Raw genomic sequence first — 16,145 nt, 5'->3', positions numbered from 1 at the left:
TAGCTCTGAAAGGCCTTGAGCCCTAGACTGAGGGGTACCCTAACTCAGGAGCTCAAAGTCTTTAGACTGTGCTGGGTTCAGGGTACTAATGGGTGAATGTGTGTGGGCGGGACTCAGAAGTCGTATTAGGGAGCCTTGTACCCGACGGTAGGGTGGGAGGTGCGTCCAAGTAACTAATGGCAACTGGGAGGGGAAAGCTTGCTCTGCGGGAGCGCCTCGACGGTGAAAGACTACAACTCCCAGAACATCCCGGGGCCTAGCCCGGCTTTCCCGCCTGCCCACTGGCTGCCAGTCGCGCGAACGGAGAAGCGGATTGGCTAAGGGAGAGCGGGGCTCTCCCACTAGCATGTTAGTAGGCGCCGCCGGCAGCGGACGTTGACCGTGAGCGGGGAGGGGGGTGGGGGAGCTGGGGCCCCAGCTCGCCATTCTGGAAACTACTGGGCGCTGTCTCCGTAGCGTAGCCGCGGGCTGTGAGGCACCTGGCGGGCGCGGAGATTGCGTAGCGCAGGCGCAGTGCCGGGCTTCTCCCGGGTCCCTAGACAGCTGGAGGAGATAAACAGAGGAGGAGGAGGGAGGGGAGTGCGTGTGTGAGAGCGCGCGAGGGAGTGTGAGTGTGTGTGAGCGCGGGTGTGAGGCGGTGCGCAGGGGCGGGCGGAGGCGCTGTCCGGCCCCGGCCAGGCGCCGGGCAGGGAGCATGGGAAGAGGCTAGAGCTGCCCGGGCCCTCAGCCCCCTTCCCGGGATCCGCGCCCCCCACTCCCGGGAGAGGGGCCGGGCCCCCCCGGACGGACATGGGCTCCTGAAGTTGCGCTGCTGCTGCTGGTCCCGGGAAGAGACCTGACAGGTACGGGTCGCCGCCGCCCCCTGCCCGCCCTCCGCGGGCACCCACCGGCTTCCCTCAACCCCGACACTCGGGCCGCCCGCTCCGGGCCAGCCCCAGCCCGGCCGGCCTGGGAGCCGGAGCCCGCCCGCCTCGGGGGCCCCCCCGGGTGTCCCAAGAAGGGGCAGGCCTCGCTGGGCGGAGGGCGCGGGAACCCGGGGGGCTGGAGGTAGGGGGACCGGCGGAGGGCGGGCTGGGGCTGGAGGTGGGGGAGGCTGTGGGAGTCCCGGGGGGGCTCTGCGGAGGGAGGAGTGGAAGTCGTCTGTCCTATCACGGGACTTTTGCGGAGTTTTTGCCTTCTGATCTGGCGTCGGGTCTCACTCAGGGAGAAAGGGGCAGGTGGAAATTACTGGAGGGCTATGACTCGTCGTGTGTGTGTGTGTGTGTGTGTATGTGTGTGTGTGTGTGTATGTGTGTGTGTGTGGAGAGAGAGAGAGAGAAATTCTCTCGTGGTGTGTGTGTGTACACTTCTGGCAGCCACCAATGCCCATCCTGCCACCAATGGCCTATCCTGCCACCAAACTGAACTTTGGCAAGGTGTTTCTTCCCGGGATTGTAGCCCGGTGCAAAGGGCCTCTGCTTGGGAGTGGGCTCTTCAGTACCCACTTCACGTGGTAAATAGGAAGGGAGGAGATAGACTGCTATGCAGCAGGAAAACTGCAGTGGGTCGTTCCCCTGCCAACCTCATGGTTGGCTTTGCTTGATGGCCTTTTGCCCCCCCTAACAAGTGTGCTACTAAGATTTTTAGAGAAGAGGTTGTAGGAGCTTATGAGTAGAGTATCCAATAGGACTGGGTTCCTTATAGTTCTTCTCTGATTTCCTTTTAACATGCTAACTTAGTGGTAAAGCAAGTTGAAACTTTTATTTTTAAGTTTGAGTTTAGAAGCTGTAGCTTCCCCATTCCTTCCAAGAATGGGTGGAAGATCAAGGTAAAGTGGTAGTTAAGTAAGTGTTCCTTTTTAGCAAAGCCTGAAAGTGTTTTGGGAAGAAAACCATTCTGTTGCTCTGCATTGGTGGCTCACACCTGTAATCCTAGGTACTCAGGAGCCTGAGATCTGAGGATCAAGGTTCAAACCTAGCCCTGGCAGACAAATCTGAGAGACTCTTGTCAATAGTTATCAATAGTTAACTAGCAAAAGCCAGAAGTGGAGTTGTGGCTCAAGTGGTAGACTCTGGCTTTGAGTGAAAAAGCTAAGCAAGAATGTAAGGCCCTAAATTTAAGCCCTAGTCACACACACACACACAAGCCCTAGTCACACACACACACACACACACACACACACACACACACAAAACATGTTAGGAAATATCCACCCAGTGCATGGGTTTGCCTAGAGGTCAGCATTAAGCTTTTCTGTACTTCCTCGAGTGGCCAATCTCTGCTTACTATGCTGAACAAAATACTGATAATTATTTCTTCGAGTTCTGACTTACTCTTCCTTGTAATTCTTGTATTTTCAGAGGGATGGAATTGAGTCTTTGTGGTTGAGTATAATGCCTAGATCCTCTAAGAAATCGTAGACTTAAGATTTCTTCATTGTTGATTGTTGTATTACATTGGTAGACTAGAAATAATTCTGTCTGGTCAAACTGTTTTAAAGTCTGTCTTTCATTTTCTGACCCTTGGACACATATTCAAGTCTTGTCTGAAATTGAAGAGGCAAAACTTTTGGATTATCTCTGCAGAATAATTAAGCAGGACTCTGTATTTCTTTATATGATGGTCACTGAAAGAATATGTGTAATGATTATGACAATGATGTTAATAACAATTTTCTATTTTTGAGTTTTGGAGTTGTAACACAAGTGGCAAGTTAATTTTTTTAAGGAAGAGTGATTTTTTTGAGTTTGGTTGCTTGGTTCCATGCACGTTGGCCAGGCTCCAGTGGCTCACATCTGTCCTAGCTACTTAGGAGGCTGAGATCTGAGGGTGGAGTTTTTTTTTGGGGGGGGGGTTTGGTTGGTTGTAACTCAGGGTCTGGGGGCTGTCTCTGAGCCTCTTTGTGCTCAAGGCTATCACTCTACTACTTGAGCCACAGCTCCACTTTTGGTATTGAGTGGTTAATTGGAGATAAGAGTCTCATGGGGGATTTTTTTGCCCATTCTGGCTTTGAACCACAATACTCACATCTCAGTCTCCTGAATAGCTGGGATTATAGGTGTGAGTCAACGGTGCCTAGCTGAGGATGGAGATTTGAAGCCATTGTGGGAAGGAAAGTTCATGCTGAGAATCTTACCTCCAATTAACTACCAGAAAATTGGAGATGGAGCTGTGGCTCAAAGTGGCTCAGAGTGTTAGAGCCCTTAACTTACTTTGCGACGTAGTTCCCAGTTGGTATATATCTTACAAAATGACTGACGTTGGGTGCTGGTGGCTCACCCCTGTAATTCTGGCTACTCAGGAGGCTAGGATCTTAGGATCTTGGTTCAAAGCCAGCCCAGGCAGAAAAGTCTGCGAGACTCTTACCTCCAATTAACCAGTAGAAAACTGGAAGTGGCTTTGTGGCTTAAAGTGGTAGAGCACTAGCCTTGAGCTGAAGAGCTCTGGGACAGCACCAAGACCAGAGTTCAAGCCCCATTGGACTACCACCACCAAAACAAAAAAGTTACTGACATTTATTGAGAGGATCTGGTATGTGTTGTTTTTGGTACTAAGTATCATATATTCTCCACTTATCGAATTTAACCCTAATGGCTATTTTGGGAGATTAGAATTGTTTTTTATGTAGTATAGATTTAGAAAGGTTAAGAAACTTGTTTTAATTCAAATTTGCATAGCTAATAGGAGGAAAGATTAAAATTTAAGCCCAGGGCTGTCTGCTTTGTGATTATCAAGTTACCTCTGGGATGGTAACACATTAGAAAGAGCTGAAAAGACCAAAATTTGGGGTATGGGGGAACAGGAGATTGTTGAATTGTCAGGAGGAGAGGGAACTGGACTTTCTCTTTGTGATTAAAGGATACAAAATTCTGAGGCGGTTTGGTAGGAGAAAATTTGACTTTGTAAAAAAAAAAAAGGCTACCTTGTCATGTTGCCCATTATGGAAATATTCAAGCATAAAGTTTACTACTTTGTATCAAGGATTTTTTTTGTTTTGTTTTTGTTGGTTGTGGGTCTTGAACTCTGGATCTGGCCGCTGTCCCTGAGCTCTTCAGCTGAAGGCTAGCGCTCTACCACTTGAGCCATAGTGCCACTTCTGGTTTTCTGGTGGTTAAATGGAGATAAGAGTCTCATGGACATTCCTGCCCGCTCTGGCTTTGAAACTTGATTCTCAAATCTCAGCCTCCGGAGTAGCTAGGCTTACAGGAGTGAGTATATCAAGGTTATGAAAAGGGCTGGGAAGTTGGCTCAGTGGTAAAGTGCTTGCCTTGTATGCCTGAGGCTCTGGGTTCGATTCCTCAGCACCACATAAGCAAAAAGAAAAAAGCCGGAAGTGGCGCTGTGGCTCAAGTGGTAGAGTGCTAGCCTTGAGCTGAAGAGCTGAGGGACAGTGCCCAGGCCCAGAGTTCAGGCCCCATGACCAGACCCCAAAAAAGAAAAAAACAAACTGTCCCTCTATGAAAATGTCTACCTCTCTTTTTATTTATTTATTTATTTTTGGTTGGTCGTGGGGCCTGAACTCTGGGCCTGGGCACTGTTCCTCAGCTCTTCAGCTCAAGGCTAGCACTCTACCACTTTGAGCCACAGCACCTCTTCTGGCTTTTTCTGCTTTTGTGGTACTGAGGAATCGAACCAAGGGCCTCATGCATTCAAGGCAAGCACTCTACCACTGATCCACCTTCCCAGCCCATACCTCTTTATTTTTTTATCTATGAAACTGACATGTTTTGATTTCCTGCTTTATACTGGAGACATTTCTATAATCTCTCTTAATTCTTAGAAATCTCCTATAAGGCAGAATGATTATTATCCTCAAATGAAGAGAACTAAAGTTCCAGAAAGTTCAAGAATGTGCTAGAAATTACATAAATAGTAATAGTAGAGCTGCAATTTGACCCATGTCTGCTTCCTGTTTGCTGTGTGACCTAGACTAAATAATAAATCATGGGTCCTCTCTGAGCTACAGAGGAATTTTCTCATATGTCAAAAAGAGTTTATGATGGTACTTCTTGCCTTACTATGGATTGATGAGGACTGAATGTCATCAGATGTGCTTTTCACTGGATCTCACTGGTTTTCTTGGAGAGCCAGCATTTTTAGTAAAAGGAACATTTCTTTATTAGGACCAAAATGCTGAGAATTCTGGAACTCATTCTTTGTGCTATTAGTAATAGCTGTAGACTCCTCCAAGGGTTTTGTGGCATTAGTGACTAAGACCTAAAAACCTAAAGCCCGAATAATGGGAAGATGTGCCAGCAGATCAGTATAGGAGGCAGTGTTCTCCTTTATCTTTGTCCAGTGCAAAGAAAGTTTTCAGCCATTGCTATAGGTCCCGATTCAAGTGTGACTACAATTTTAAATTTGATGTCTTATTTTAGGATGATCAAGGTCATAACTGCTATAACTGTGCCAGAGCTGGATGTCAAGAATAATGACCCTTAATCCTCTCTGTAGCCATCTGGAGAGGCATTAACCCCATTTTCTTGAGGTGGGGGTGGGAAGCAGAATAAAACCTTCCCCAGGTAGCTATCTCCGTGTGTGGTTGTTTTTTTTTAAATTTTTTTGAAAAAAATTTTATTGTGAAAATACTGTACAGAGGGGTTACAATTACATGGGTAAGATAATGAGTACAATTCTTTTTTTTTTATGAGTACAATTCTTATCAAGCATTGTAGCCTCCTCCTTTGTTTCCCCTTCCCATCCTCACCCCCATCCTCACACACCCCGCCCCGCTCCCCCAGGGCAGTGTGTTATATCAGGATGATGGTTAACTTTTTCTTTATATATAACCCCAGGTTCTGTTTTCATGATGAATAAGACTGTTTATTCCCAAACTTCCTAGGGACCTATCTCAGAACAGGAGCCAGAACAGGAAGCTTCCTTAGTTGCATCCTGACTATTTGGGTGCTATAGCCTACCTGGTTCCCTCTTATGTCACCTTTGTATGTAGCATAAGTGAGTTAGAAAAGGATTTCCAATTTGATTAGTTTTCTGCTAAGAGAGGAACAGTGTGAGCCATTGAGAAACTTTAGTGTCTTCCCTAACACAAGTACTTTGAACTAGGGCACAGCTTGGAAAGATGTAAGTTATCAGTTAAAGCCAAAATTATGGATTCTCTTAACTAGTAAAAGGACAGCATTATCAAAATGTGCTCCTTTTTCTCTTTTGGTACCCTTCCACACTACCTTGCAGTGATTGTGGGCCTAGAAGGCAGGTAAAACAAATTATTAAAAAAGAATGTTCTAAAAACATCCAAGAAAAATTTTAACAACGTCAAATTGTGCAATAAAGCCTCTTCAAGCAGAGAAGGCATCAAGGTAAATTCTCACCAAAAACCTTTCACTAAGTGAAACATTCCTTGGGATGGACTTAGAGAGAGATGTTCAGTTAGTTCCATATGGGATCCTGAAGATGGCAAAGAATATTTCCAAAGATGCTTTGCTGATAGGCCTATATTATAGGCCATACTGTTTCCCAAAATCTATCACTGTGCTTATTAGTTCATGACCCTAAAGTGTTTTTGTTTGTTTATTGTTTCCTTCTGAGACAGTCTTGCTGTGTATCCCAGGCTGGCCTGCAACTTGATGTATATCTCAAGGAGGCCTCCGGCTCTCAGTGATCCTGACTCACTCAGCTTTCTGAGTGCTGGGATTATAGGCTATCATGTTCATCTTAAAGTGAAATTATGTTTGAAATCAAGAAGAGTCAAAGAAGCTTTTTTTTGTCCCTCCTATCTTGATGTTTTGGTGCTGGAGATGGCACCCAGGGACTCACATATGCTAAGCAGAAACTCTGCTACTGTGCTGCACTTCCAGACACAAAATCCAAGGAATACCTAAATCTAAGGAATGGCAAGATACAAAATTAGTTATGACTACTTGGACATTGTCTGATTTAAGATAGTAATATTATTTTTTGGTAGCCAATAAAAATAATAGTAGGGTCTATCTCATGGGATTGTCATGAGTAGTCTGCGACATAACATTCATGAAATGTGTAAAATGTTCAGTAAATATTTACTAGGTTCATTGTCAGGTATTTTACATGTGTGTTCTTCCATTTCTGATCACTCTGTAAAGGCAAGGATTATCAATTTAGGAAACTGAGGTTTAGAAATGTTAAGTCCCACAGAAAATAGGTGCCACGGGCTGGGAATGTGGCTTAGTGGTAGAGTGCTTGCCTACTATGCATGAAACCCTGGGTTCCGTTTCTCAGTACCATATAAACAGAAAAGGCTGGAAGTGGTGCTGCGGCTCAAGTGATAGAGTGCTAGCCTTGAGCAAAAGAAGCTCAGGGACAGTGCCCAGACCCTGAGTTCAAGCAGTAGGACTGTCAAAAGAAAAGGAAAGAGGTGCCCAAGCTGGAATTTGAATGTTAAGAGTCTATATCTCAGCTCTTAGTCTTATTTTGCTACTTCCAATGACCTTTATGCATTGAAAATGCTGCTGGCTCCTCACTTGGTTGCACTTTTCTTATGTTCTTTAAGGTTGTTTCTGTTTTTGTTTGTTTGTGTCAGTCGTGGGGCTGGGTGCTGTCCCTGTGCTCTTCAGCTCAAGCTGACCCTCTACCACTTGAGCGAGAGTGGTTTTCTAGTGGTTAATTGGAGATGATAGTCTCATGGACTTTCCTGCCTGGACTGGCTTTGAACCCTGATCCTCAGATCTCAGCCTCCTGCATATCTAGGATTGCAGGTGTAAGCTACCAGCACCCGGCTATAAGGTGGTTTCTATAGTAGGAGGAAAGCCAGTACAGAAAGAGTAAAAGGAATCTTGTGTACATCTTTTGCATAATTCAGAGCATTGAAAAGGGGTCTGTGGTCATCTGGGCTAAGGGTATGGTACCTCACTGTATGAGAGGCAGCTTTTCTAGAGGAAAAAGAATACAGATATTGAGGTCCCATCTTTGGTGTGCTGCAGAATAACAGTGTCTCTAGCATCACAGGGGAGTGTCATTGGAAGGGGTTTTGTACGCTCATCTCTGGGTTCACCTCTCATTTTACAGATGGAGAAAGAGACTTAACAGTGAAATGCCATCTCAGTGTCACACAGCCAGTTAAAGGCAGAGACTGGCCCAGAGCACAAGACCCCAGATCCCAGTGCTTCTGCCTCAGTTCTATGTTGTGTTGTACTTCTGTTCTCTCTTATTAAGTGGAAGTAATAGCTGTATGGCTTCCTCACAGGATTGTTGTGAAGCAAATTAAAAACATGAACAACAGCACTTTAGGTATGCAAGGTAGTCATACTGTTATTTACTCAGCAATAGTTAATTCGTCCCTCCTAGATACGTATCATCCCGGGAGACTTAGGAGAGGATTAATAGATGAATCAAAGAGCTGGCCCCCACAATGCTGCTAATGCTGCTGATACTAATTTTTTATTTTATGGTACTGGAGTTTGAACTCAGGACCTATCAATGAGCCACACTCCAGCCCTTTTCTGGGCTGGATATTTATTATGTGGTTTGAATTTAGAACCTCATGCTGAGCTTCCGAAATGCTGGAATAACAGGCATGAACCATCATCCAGCTTGCTTTCTTCATCACCTTTTTTTTGGCCAGTCCTGGGGTTTGAACTCAGGGTGTAGGCACTGTCCCTGAGTTGTTGTTTCTTCTTCCTCCTCCTCTTTTTCTTCTTCCTCCTTCTTCCTCCTCTTCCTCCTCCCTCCCTCCTTCCCCTCCTCTTCTTCTTCTTCTCCTTCTCCTCCTCCTCCTCCTTCTTCTCCTCCTCCTCCTCCTTCTTCTATTGTGGGTCCTGAAATCTGGGCCTGGGCACTGTCTCTCAGCTCTTCAGCTCAAGGCTAGTACCCTACCACTTGAGTCACAGCGCCACTTCTGGCTTTTTTCTGCTTATATGGTGCAGAATCGAACCCAGGGCCTCATGCATGAGAGGCAAGCACTTTATCACTGTGCCAACTTCCCAGCCCCAACCCTGAATTTTATTTTTGCTCAAGGCTAGCACTCTACCACTTGAGCCACAGCACCACTTCCGGGTTTTTCTGCTTATGTGCTGCTGAGGAATCGAACTCAGGGCCTCATGCATGCAAGGCAAGCACTCTACCACTGAGCCACCTTCCCAGCTCCTTGCTAGTTTTCTTGTTCATGGATGGTACTCTATTACTTGAGCCATTCTTCAAGTAGTTGGCTAATTGGAAATAGTCTAGTGGATTTCTGCCTAGACTGACTTTGATCCACAATTCTCCAGGTCTCTTATCTTCTTCAGTAACTAGGATTGCAGGTATGAGGCACTGGCATGAAGCTTATTTGTTTGTTTGTTTTCTTGCTTGCTTTTGGTACCAGACCAAACAAAGAAAGATGTGGTCCAGACTCACAAGCTTTTTTTCCTGGGTTGGCCTTGAACCACACACTCCTCCAGTGCCTGGCTATTAGGTACTTTCATATATGTCTCATCATTGAATCCTAACAACAGTCCATTGAAATATGCCATTTTATAAATGTGGAAATCAAAACTTGCCTAGTTGGCACATTGAAGGGACTAGAATTCAAACCTAGGTACCCAAGTATTTCAATTCTTTTCTCTTTGAGCTACATTATTCAGAAAAGGACTATGACATCTGAAATGGATGATTCCTCATGTTTGAATATTGCTGTTTGGTCCCTGGTAACATATGGGTAGTCTTTGTTTTAAGGTTTATCAACCTCAGGCTATTCCTGGTATGCTCTGTATGATGAATAGACGAATTCCTTCACATTGAGCTTTTAATTAAATATAATTTTCTTACTAGCATCCTTTATAATAGTAGAGAGAAACTCAGATAACAGTCTTTTAGTAGCCTAAGCTAAGCTTTTATGGACAGCATGGGGTTAAGTGGTAGCCTGCAAGGCATTTTAGAACTCTAAGAATAGAATACCTTTGGAGAGGTATAACATCTGCAGCTCATATTTTTGTTTTAACATTATGTCATATGTCTTCCTCTGTACCTTAGGTATTTTTATATGTTTCATATTCCCATCTCCCAGAAACAGCTTTCTTTTTTTTCCTGAGTATGTGTTAGGGCTGACCTGCAGTATCCTAGATTACAAATCTTGATCTTAAACCTGTGTCTTCTAGCTGTGGAAAGTTTCTGTTAAACTTTCGTGTGTTTTAAACAAATTTGCACTCTGTCATTAGAGCTGTAAGTGTGAAAAATCAGGATATGTTAAGTTCACTATGGTCACACTGAAATGAAGAACATGTGGAAAGTTTAGTTAGGTCTGCTACAGTCCCCATTTTCCATTAGTGATTTCTCAGTTATCTTGTTCAGCTTCACTTTGTTTAGTTACTTTGTGGTCATTCTTGTGCTTTCTTCTAAGATGTATGAATAAATTAGTATAAACAAAATTTATTTTATTATTACAGGTGTGAGCCCCCAGTGTTTGGCCCATTTGACTTTTGACATGTGTTTTCCTACTTTGTCTGGTTTCTTTTTTCCCCTCTCTTGTTCCTTTTAGTATTTCCAATCCACACATCCATCTTAGCTAAAGTCTCTTGTCTTTGATTCCGAAGGCTCTGGTGTAGGCACCAGAGTATTCTTTAATCTGGCATAGTGCTTAGTATTTGACATTCAGTTAATAATGTAAGAATATTGGCAATTCAATTGCTTTTTGGTGGATTCTCATAGTGATCCTTACTTGGGAAATTATATACTGTAGTAGTTAAGAGAATAGGCTTCAGAATCATACAGCCTTGTATTTGAATTTCTTTTCCAACTCCTTGTAGTAACATGTACTTATATGTTGTGTGTGTGTGTGTGTGTGTGTGTGTGTGAGAGAGAGAGAGAGAGAGAGATGTGTGTGTGTGTGTGAGATGTGTATATGTGTGTGTGTATGTTTGTGCTCGTGCACATTCATGCACGCACAGGTATTGTGGCTTGATCTCAAGGCCTGGGTGTTGTCCTTGAGCTTTTTTGCTCAGGACTGGCACAGTAACGTTTGAGCCACACCTCTGCTTCCAACTTATTTTTTTTGGTGTCTAATTGGACTTTCCTGCCCAGGCTGGCTTTGAATGATGGTCCTCAGATCTTAGCCTTCTGAGTAGCTAGGATTACGGTGTGAGCCACCAGCATGTAGTTTTACCAGCCTTTTGAACTTCTCTTCCTTATTGCCTTAGCACTATTTCCTCAAACGCATCTTCCCTTAGTTCTTTTGTTTTGTTTTGTTTTTTGGTAGTGGTGGTGGTTTGAATACTGTTCTTTGAGTTTCCAGGGCAGGTACTCTGTTACTTGTACCATGCCCCCAACTCTTTTTTGCTTTATTTATTTTTCTAATTGGGTCTTGTGCTTATGCCTGGGCAGATCTGGAACATAACCTTCCTATTTATGTTTCCCACGTAGCAGTGATGAGCAGCATGTACCACTGCTTCCAGCCTTTTATTGACTGAAGGGGATCTTATGGACTTTTTGCCTGGGCACACTGCAGTCTCCACTTTCCAAGTAGTTAAGATTACAAGTATGAGCCACTGTACTTGATTTCTTCTTGTCATTTGTATTTTAGCTTTAATATGTTTTCTCATAAAGCCCTTCAAGGACTGGGAAGGTGGCTCAGTGGTAGAGCGCTTGCCTTGCATGCATGAGACCCTGGATTCGATTCCTCAGCACTATATAAGCAGGAAAAAAAAAGCCGGAAGTGGCGCTGTGGCTCAAAGTGGTAGAGCGCTAGCCTTGAGCTGAAGAGCCCAGGGACAGAGCCCAGGGACAGAGTTCAAGCCCCACAACCAACAAAAATAAATAAATAAATAAGTCCTTCTATATTAGGTAGGATTTATTGTAAGCAATAGAAACCAACCCTAGCTGATTATTGAAAGGAGTATTAAGGAAATTCACAAAACATCAGGGTAAGCCACAGAACCAAGCTCGAAGAATGGGCTAGAACCAGAGAATCTGGGTACTCAAAATAAGTCACTGAGGACACTGACTGCCACTTCTCACAGAGCTCACAGCTCTGCCCCTAGCTGTACTGGACTTGGACTGCTACTGTAACCATCCCTTGGCTACACACGAGCAGGGACTCTCTGTGGCCCTCAGTGCTGTGATACTAGCTTTCACTTCACAGTTCATGGATAATATACCTGGCTAGTATAGCCTGGGCCCTATATGCATATGATAGTTCCAAGGAAGCCTACTCCTCACTTCCCACTGGTCTCACCAGATGAGTAGTTCTCAAAATATAAAAAAGGGGTTCTAAGCAGGCAGAAAACTCAAAAAAACGTATGTTTTCCTTGACCTCACCTCTAAGAGGAACCCTTTAGTCACATCAAATAAAAGCCTGCTTTATGGTCATCATAGCATTTTCTATCCATTGGATGTTTTCTTATATTATTGTTTATTGTTTTTCTCCTCTTGCTAGAATGTCAGTATCATGAGAACAAGGACTTTGCTTATTTTGTTCAATGCTGTATACTCTGGCCTGAAATAGCACCTATGTTTATTTATTGAATGAATGAATATAAAGCACTTACTACCACTTACTACAATTCCTCCCACATAGTAAATGCATAATTCTTGGCAACTTAATCATTTCCTTGTTTTGGAGATGAGGTACTGTGAACCCTCCATGAATCAACCTTCTGAGTAGCTAGAATTACAAGTGTAAGCCATCAGTACCCAGCTGGCAACTTCATTATTGTGAGTGTGTGCACGTGTGCGAGCATTCACATACGCACATATACACACATACACACACACACACACACACACACACGTCCTATGACTTGCACTCAGCACAGCATGACTTCGGGCTTTTTGGTGGGTTAATTGGAGATAAGAGTTATATGGATTTTTCCTGCCCAGTCTGGCTTGATACCTTGATCCTCCAGTTCTCAGCCTCCAGCATAGCTAGGATTACAGGTGTTAGCCACCAGCACCCAGCTACTTCACTAATTTTTTCCTAACAGATAAAAATATTTCTTTTCCTTTTCTGGGGGCAGTCGGTTGTGGGCCTTGAATTCATGGGGCACTGTGCACTGGGCCTGCACACTGTCCCTGAGCTCTTCAGCTCAAGGTGAGCCCTCTACTGTGTGAGCCACAGTGCCACTTCTGGTTTTCTGGTGGTAAATTGGAGATAAGAGTCCCATGGACTTTCCTGCCTGAGCTGGCTTTGAACCATGATCCTCATATCTTAGCCTACTGAGTAGCTAGGATTACAGGCGTGAACCACCAACACCCAGCCAAAAATATTTTTTGAAACACTTTTTTTGGGGAGTGCTGATGATCCCAGGTACACACACATACTAAGGTAAGTACTCTACTTCCAGACCAAAACTTTTTTTTTTTTTTTTTTTGGGTCCGGTCATGGGGCCTGAACTCTGGGCCTGGGCGCTGTCCCTCAGCTCTTCAGCTCAAGGCTAGCGCTCTACCACCTGAACCACAGCGCCACTTCCAGCTTTTTCCTTTTTGCTTATGTGGTGCTGAGGAATCGAACCCAGGGCCTCATGCATGCAAGGCAAGCACTCTACCACTGAGCCACCTTCCCAGCCCTCTTTTGCTGTATTCTTTTTATATTTTTATTTTATTTTATTATTTTTGGGTCCAGTCATGGGCCTGGGTGCTGTCCCTCAGCTCTTTAGCTCAAGGCTAGCACTCTACCACTTGAGCCACAGTGCCACTTCCAGCGTTTTTTTTTTTTTCTTTTGCTTATGTGGTGCTGAGGAATCGAACCCAGGGCCTCATGCATACAAGGCAAGTGTTCTACCACTGAGCCACCTTCCCAGCCCCCAGCTCAAGCATTTAATATCCACATTGTTTTTGTCAATCGCAGGGCCTGACCTCTGGGCCTGGGCGCTGTCCCTCAGCTCTTCAGCTCAAGGCTTGCACTCTATCACTTGAGCCACAGCACCACTTCCGGCTTTTTTTTTTTCTGCTTATGTGGTACTGAGGAATCGAACCCAGGGCCTCATCCATGCAAGGCAAGTGCTCTGTTACTGAGCCACCTTCCCAGCCCTCTTTTTCTTTTCTTTTTTTTTTTTTTTGTTTGTCGGTCAGGGGGCCTGAACTCTGGGCCTGGGCGCTGTCCCTCAGCTCTTTAGCTCAAGGCTAGCACTCTACCACTTGAGCCACTGCTCCACTTCTGGTTGTCTGTGAGCCACTGCACCACTTCCGGTTGTCTGGTGGTTAATTGGAGATACGAGTCTCATGGACTTTCCTGTCCAGGCTGGCTTCAAGCTGAGATCCTCAGCTCTCAGCCTCCTGAGTAGCTAGGATTTTGGCATGAGCCACTGGCTCCTGGCAAAAATTTTTTTCTTATTGTTATTGTAAAGGTGATGTACCAGAGGGTTACAATTACATAAGTCAGGTTGTAAGTACATTTCTTTTTGGACAGTATCACCCCTTCCATTGTTGTCTGCCAGTTTTACCCTCTTGTCCTCACTTACAAGTTGTATAGTTCATTTTCAATATAGCTTCTAGTGAGTACAATTACTGCCTAATCTCATTCTTAAGAATGAGATTATTTCTTTTTTTGCACTTTTAAAATTTTAAATAGTTGTACAAAGAGGTGAGTATAATAGATCTTGGTGAATGTTACCCATACTATCAATCTTTCTCTCCATCTGTCTCAACCTACTTGTTCTTTCTAACTGCAGTCATAACACATAAATAGTTTCAAGAAGTGATCAGTCCAAAGACTGACCTATCAGGAGGTTGAAGGGGAATTTATCAGTTGGATCTGGGCCATAGTCACTACTATGTTTTCTTGTCACTTTTTAAAAACACTGGTTCATTATAAATGGCATTCCAAAGGATTTAGATAACAGAATTCATAGGACAAGATGTGGAAAGGAGCTTCCACCTCTTCACTGTGCGTGCCATTCTCCAGGAACTTCCATGTGTTCAACTATTGGGAAGTCTCCTTTTTTTTTTTTTTTTTTTTGATAGTTCTAGGGCTTGAACTCAGGGCCTGGGTACTGTCCTTGAGCTTTTCTTTTCTTTTCTTTTCTTTTATTTTTTTTGTCCAGTCATGGGGCCTGAACTCTGTGCCTGGGCACTGTCCCTCAGCTCTCCTGCCCAAGTCTAGCACTCTACCACTTGAGCCACGGTGTCACTTCTGGCTTTTTCTGTGTATGTGGTACTGAGGAATTGAACCCAGGGCTTCGTGTATAGTAGGCAAGCATTCTACCACTAAGCCACATTCCCAGCCCAAGACTCCTTTGTTATATAATGTTACTACTTTTTTTTTTTTTTTTTGGAGGGGACAAGGGTTTGAATTCATGGCCTTATACTTTCAAGGTAGGCGCTCTACCATTCCAGCCACTAGAAGCTCTCCTTTCACTCTTTGATTCTTTGGATTTAGAGAGGTTAAACATTCTGGCTGCAGTACTGATTTGCTTTGAAGAGAGTCAAGCTGAAAGGTCATGGATTTAAAACATAATTAAAATTTCAGATGGCTTGCCACAGATTTATATTGAGTAAGGGAAACTTGACCTCTATCTGTCTAGCTATGTGCCTTGTTCTTGCTTTCAGGACATACTGCCATCTTCCTCTACACACATACATATCTAACCCTGCATTTTCTGGTGAAGTACACATAACTCCTTCAGTATTCATTCCAGTGGTTCCTGTAGTTACAAGTCACTGTCCTACCTGTCCCTTTAACCCATTCAGACGGCTTCAGTACTATGAAACCCAGGCTATTTAAGGATGAGATCAGGCCTCTGAAAACAGCTTTTTCAATTCCCCCAATTTTTTTTTTTCTTTTGACTAGTCATTGGGCTTGAACTCAGGGCCTGTTCACTATCTGAGCTCTTTCACTCGAGGCTGGTGCTCTACCACTTGAAGCCACAGCACCACTTCCGGCCTTTTCTGTTTATGTGTTACTAAGGAATTGAACCCCGGGCTTTATGTGTGCTAGGCAAGCATTAAGCCACATTCCCAGCTTCCCCAAAATTTGATTTGTTTTTCTCCTCAGGTAATTAAATGTGTATCTTGTGGACCTGGGCTTGGCTGGAATGTACAAGGGTCCTGAAGTTCCTTCTCTAGCTTCCTTCTGTTGAACTAATTAAGAGAAGATGGCAAAAGTCAACATAACTAGAGACCTCATTCGTAGGCAGATCAAGGTAAGTATCCCAGATCTCTCTGTTTTGTTTTTTTGTTTTGTTTGTGGGGCCTGAACTCTGGGCCTGGGCGCTGTCCCTCAGCTCTTCAGCGCAAGGCTAGCACTCTACCATTTGAGCCACAGC

General features: G+C 44.3%; 1 protein-coding gene across 1 annotated transcript in view; it reads left to right on the top strand.

Moving 5' to 3' along the window:
* Nucleotides 1-605: 605 nt before the first annotated feature.
* Wdtc1 (WD and tetratricopeptide repeats 1) overlaps nucleotides 606-16,145 on the top strand; it is a 49,227-nt gene continuing 33,687 nt past the window's right edge. Inside the window, exons 1-2 of the mRNA XM_013032259.1 lie at nucleotides 606-842; nucleotides 15,875-16,022. Of these exons, the coding sequence (XP_012887713.1) occupies nucleotides 15,975-16,022 (48 nt within the window). The 5' untranslated portion in view covers nucleotides 606-842; nucleotides 15,875-15,974. The remainder of the gene's footprint in view (nucleotides 843-15,874; nucleotides 16,023-16,145) is intronic.

This window comes from Dipodomys ordii, unplaced genomic scaffold, assembly GCF_000151885.1.
Source record: "Dipodomys ordii isolate 6190 unplaced genomic scaffold, Dord_2.0 Scaffold6, whole genome shotgun sequence".
Lineage (NCBI taxonomy): Eukaryota > Metazoa > Chordata > Mammalia > Rodentia > Heteromyidae > Dipodomys > Dipodomys ordii.
This window is presented reverse-complemented; position numbering and strand designations above follow the sequence as displayed.